At 43.3% G+C, this 5,241-nt stretch overlaps 1 protein-coding gene across 2 annotated transcripts in view; it reads left to right on the top strand.

Moving 5' to 3' along the window:
• LOC101648780 (keratin-associated protein 4-3-like) overlaps positions 1 to 196 on the top strand; it is a 627-nt gene extending 431 nt beyond the window's left edge. Inside the window, exon 2 of one of the 2 annotated variants that reach the window (XM_045299382.1) lies at positions 2 to 196. In XM_045299382.1, the coding sequence (XP_045155317.1) occupies positions 2 to 196 (195 nt within the window). The remainder of the gene's footprint in view (position 1) is intronic. The other variant, XM_013005871.1, reaches the window with a different exon arrangement.
• Positions 197 to 5,241: the final 5,045 nt, after the last annotated feature.

Genomic DNA, 5,241 nt, shown 5'->3' with positions numbered 1-5,241 from the left:
GCCCACCTGTTGCAGACCCAGCTGCTGCATCTCTAGCTGCTGCCGCCCCTCCTGCTGTGGCTCTAGCTGCTGCAGGCCCAGCTGTTGTATCTCCAGCTGTTGCCGCCCCTCCTGCTGCATCTCTAGCTGCTGCCGCCCTACCTGCTGTGTGTCCAGCTGCTGCCGCCCTACCTGCTGTGGTGGTTCTTGCTGCTGAGTGTCCTGCCCTAGACCCGTGAATTACTCATCAATCTCCTGGCTCCCATCCTCAGTCCAGGCAGAAAGCATGTATTCAACACAAGTGGCATTTCCTGGTGCCATAAACTTACTAGCAGTATCAAAAGATGAATTTGAAAATGTCCAAATGTCTAATCTCTGTATGAAGGCTTCCTTTAGTCTTTCTTGTAGAAGCATCTTATTATTGGTGAATCCAAATTTACAGTGAGAAACCATGTTAATTTATTTTATGTTTGGATGGGAATACAGGTGCCTTCAAGCATTCCCTTTCGCTATTATTTTTTCTAATGACGTTGTTTTTTCCTCATGGGGAATTGCTACTTATTACCCAATAAAACATTTTAGCATGTAAAAACATTAAACTTTCTCATCTCTCACCATTTATTGCTGCTGAAATATTCTATGCATATTGTCGCCTTCCCGTCATGCCCCACATAACATCAAAATAAGTGTTTTCAGGGGACTTAACATCAGGGGAATTAAACTGGCACTTATTCATGGGATTTTTATCAAGCCCACAAATTAGAAAACGTTTGCAGGGTTTTGAATCTCGAAGGATTCGTATGAAAGTTACAGAGTGCAGCTCCCGTGAACTATTTTAAACTAATTTGAATAGAAGTAGCACAATACAGAGAAAAGCCAATAGACTTGTGGTTGAACAGAGTTAAATCTGAATTCTGACTCTGTTACATACAAACTGTGGTCGTGGACACTACTTCAGCCGCTGACCTAAAATTTCTTTTCTACAAGAGCACAATATTCCTCGCCATCTAGTCGATTCTGACTCACGGAGACCCTACACAGGCTCCTGAGATTCTGTAAATCTTTATGAGAGTACATAGCCTCATCTTTTTCCTGAGGAGTAGCTGGTGAGTTTGAACCGTCAACCTTACAGTTAGCGCACCAGTCATGCTCACCCGACAGCGCTACCAGGGTTTCAAAGGATCACAACAGTCACTTATTAAGCTTGTCATAAAATTTCAACACAATAAGATACACAGTAAATAAATAAAAAGCAACTTTCATCTTAAATTAGCATCAATAGATTCTTCTTCTTCTTTTTTTTTTTGCTTTTTAATTTGAAAGAATGATCGATTCAAAGGAAGTTCCATAAACGTACAGGGAAGTCCCATGTATCCCTGACCCAGTTTTAACCAATGGTAGCATCTTACAGAACAATAACACCCCAAACCAAGTCTGCTGTAGTGGAGTCCCTTCCAACTCAAAGACCCTGTAGGACAGAGGAGAGTTCGCCATAGAGTTTCCAAGGCTGTGATCTTTATGAAAGCAGATGCCCCCATCTTTCTCCCACCAGAACAACCAGTGGGCTCAAACCATCAACCTCTGGGTCTGAGGCTTAGTGCTTAACCTTAGCCCTATCACAACCCTGGGATCAACACTGTTACAAACCACAGAGCTCAGGCAGCTTGCACCAGTTCTGCATGCACTCATTTGTGTGTGTGTGTGTGTGTGTGTGTTAGTAGTTCTATGTAAGTGTGTATAGATTTATGCAGCCACAGTCATAATCAAGATAATAACTTCCATTCCATAAAGTTCCCTTTAGGGTACCTGTTCTCACCCCTCATTCCTATTGAGGCTTCTAGGTGTTGGTCTCATTCATAGCCACCTTTTGCGTAACAGGATGGAACACTGTCTAGTTCTTGGCCATAGAATTGTTTCTATGCGAGACTCCACGGTTGTAGTCACTGTGCCCATCTCATCAAGAGTTGTCTTCTTTTTCTCTGACCTTCTCTTTTACCAAATATGATATCCCTTTCTTAGGACTCATCCGTCTTAATCTCATGCCCAAAGGGATCATCACTCACTCACTCACTCACTCACTCACTCACTCACTCACTGCCATTGAGTTGATACTGACTCATAGTGACCCTGTAGGACAGGGTCGAACTCCTCCTGTGAGTTTCAGAGACTGTAACCATTTACTGGAGTAGAAAGCCCATCTATCTCCCATGGAGCAGCTAGTGGTTTTGAACTGTTGACCTGTGGTTAGCAGCCCAGTGTGTAACCACGACTCCACCAGGTATATATGATATATAGTTAGGAGCCCTGGTGGATATATATATATATATTTCAACTGGTTGTGCCACTCCAGAGAACTCTGCTGATACTCCATATGTCTACAAGCGACTGATACGGGAGAAACAAACTTTGAGCCACCATGTGAAGATCTTTTATGGAATGGGCTATTTCCATATTGAGTCAATGTAGTGGTTTCAGTGTAAGTTGATATGACAAAGGAAGATTCGAGAACTAAATGAGGGTGACTGCATGAAATAACTTTGGAGATGCCTTTTGACCCTGAGATATTAGAAGGCTAATAAACTGAGCTATTTATGATATTCTTTTATTCTTAGGAAGTTTCTGCTCCTGTCCTATCCCTGATTTCCAGATCTAGACAACCAGATTGACCACAGGGTGGGCTCCTGAATGGACCTTTGTTTGGGGGTTCAGCTAGCATTCTGACCCTACAGTTACTCTGACCCTATGCTTACTCGGATGAATCTGGATCCAACATTTCATTAGAAATGTACTGAGCCACTTTCTTCATTTCAGGGAGATAAGAGAGCAAAAGTGGTTTCCAAGCAGTGGGGTAATGATCTACCAAGCCCTCTTAGAGAGTATTAGAACAAGGATAGCATTTCCATTAATCTTGCATTTGAGGGAGAGGGTGGTAATAGCTGATGATCTCTGAGGCATGATCCCTACTGATGAACACAGTGTGATCAGTTTTATTTATGTTAACTGACATTTTTTTTCACAATTTCTTGGTATGTAATGCCTTGGATAAGTTTAAGATTGTGTTTAGAAATCCTCATGATTTCTAGTAGTATAATAGTTTCTTTTTATACTGAGTTTCTCATCATTTACATATATCCAAAGAGAGATTTTTATCAAGACAATGACTCACACGGCTGTAGAAGCAGGTCAGTCCAGTCCTGTTCCAGTACTGGGATTAGACGGTAAACTAGAGGCTTCTTCTGACCAGAGTAGCTTTGGGTGCTGATGAGCCACCATCCGCAGGAATGCCACAGTGCTAGCCTGAGAACTCCAAGGCCAGCAGGTCAGATAAGTAGAATGGATTCAAGGTCATCAGATCAGTAAGGTCAGATAAACCGTCCACTGATGGCTCCTGGGATCAAGAGGCAATATGGCAGGCCACTGACTCAAGTCCAAAGAATTGGAGGTTAACAAGCCAGCAAAAAGCAAGTTTCCCATAACATCCATTTATATAGGAATCAAGGCACACCCCTGATGAAATGTTATTTCAATTGCATCAGGGCTGTGCCCTGAGTAAAGGGGTTGCACCCCACTCTAATCATCCCACTGCTGCTTGGCTGCTGATCAGAGAAGTGGATGCATTCTGGTAGAGTGCATCATGGGAGATTAGTGCACCTCAACTGCCAAACCACTCAGAAGCCTGGCCCAGCCAGGTTGACACAAGCATAAATATCCTATGGGACATGCCCAGTCCCTCACATACTGCCTTTCTGTGCCATACCGTCACTTTTCACATGCTAATTCTCCTCTTTAGTCTAAATTCCCCAAACTTTTCATCTGCTATCCATTAGTTTCAAGGTTTCCATCCTGTTGATCTTATCTTCTCATTAAGATACATTTTTTTTATCTTTTAATTTGCGAATTAGGTGAAGGTTCATAGAGCAGATCGGCTTTTCATTCATAATTCATACATGTTTTGTTTTGCCCCATTGATTGCAGCCCCCACACTGTCACATCACTTATCCCACATCTCCGTGTGGTTTCCATCTCCATCCGTTCTTCTTTCCTTTTGAGCGTCTTCTTTGGGTAGACACACCCCTCCTGACGTCAAGTGGTTGATTACCCCCAGGTATAGTTCACTTCTGTAGCTTGAAAAGAAATGCATTCCCCATGTGCTTCTAAAAGCTCGGGGGTGAGTAGGACTGGATCCTTCTCCTTGTAAACACTATGGCTCCATGAATTCACCCATGAGTGAATACAGGGTTTGCTGACAATAAACCTGATTGAGGTTATGACGATGAGATGCCCCTCAGTGTTTCATTAAAAGCGACTTCAATCTCCTGTCGTAGATGTTCAGTGGCTCTTTCTGGACCAGCAGTTCTCAAGCTCTTTGTCCGGCCAGTCTGAGGCACTATATGCCTTATCTGGGGACAACAGTGTAACTGGTAAAGGACTATGGAAGGTGGACACAACCTAGAGTATGTGGGCGGTTAAAATGCATTCTCTGCCCGCCCCCCATGTAGATGGATTGACTCCTCCTCTGTGCTGCATTAAGAACACCTTTATTTTTAAGCTCTAAAAGTGGCTCTGATATGAGGCCACCATGCAACATATCCAAACAAACACAAGAACCTCATTGCCATCAAATCCAATCTGACTCGTAGTGACCTATAGGAAAGCGTAGAACTGCCTTTGGGGTTTCTGAGACTTTAAACCTTTTTTCCCCCCATCATTTTATTGGGGGCTCGTACAGCTCTTATCACACTCCGTCCATCCATCCATTGGGTCAAGCGCATTCGTACATTTGTTGCCATCATCATTCTCAAAACATTTGCTTTCTACTTGCCCCTGGTATCAGCTTCCTCTTTCTCCCACAGAGCAGCTGGTGAGTTCCAATCAGTCACCTTGTGATCAGCAGATCCGTGCAAAGCCCACTAAACCACCAGTGTCCCAATATGTTGATACACCTATCTTATGGAAAGACTGAAATGTAGAGACGAGTCCAAGTTTGAGGAAGACCTGAGGATCACGCTCAGGTGGAAAATGACACCCATTTGGGATACGATAGAGCAGAGCCAGAATTTTCCAGTAAGCAAGGGTCCTCTTCTTCACTTGGTTTCCCCAGTCTATCAGAAATCACACACACACACACACACACACACACACACACACACACACACACAGAGCCTGCTGTTTTGAGACATTAGTCATGTGGCCTCTTTTGCACCCCTTGAGCTTTTGCTTCATCCCCATTATGAACAACAGTAACAACAATAAAAAGATAAA

This window comes from Echinops telfairi, unplaced genomic scaffold, assembly GCF_000313985.2.
Source record: "Echinops telfairi isolate 266 unplaced genomic scaffold, ASM31398v2 ScPeMD7_7458;HRSCAF=8496, whole genome shotgun sequence".
In the NCBI taxonomy this organism is placed as follows: domain Eukaryota; kingdom Metazoa; phylum Chordata; class Mammalia; order Afrosoricida; family Tenrecidae; genus Echinops; species Echinops telfairi.
This window is presented reverse-complemented; position numbering and strand designations above follow the sequence as displayed.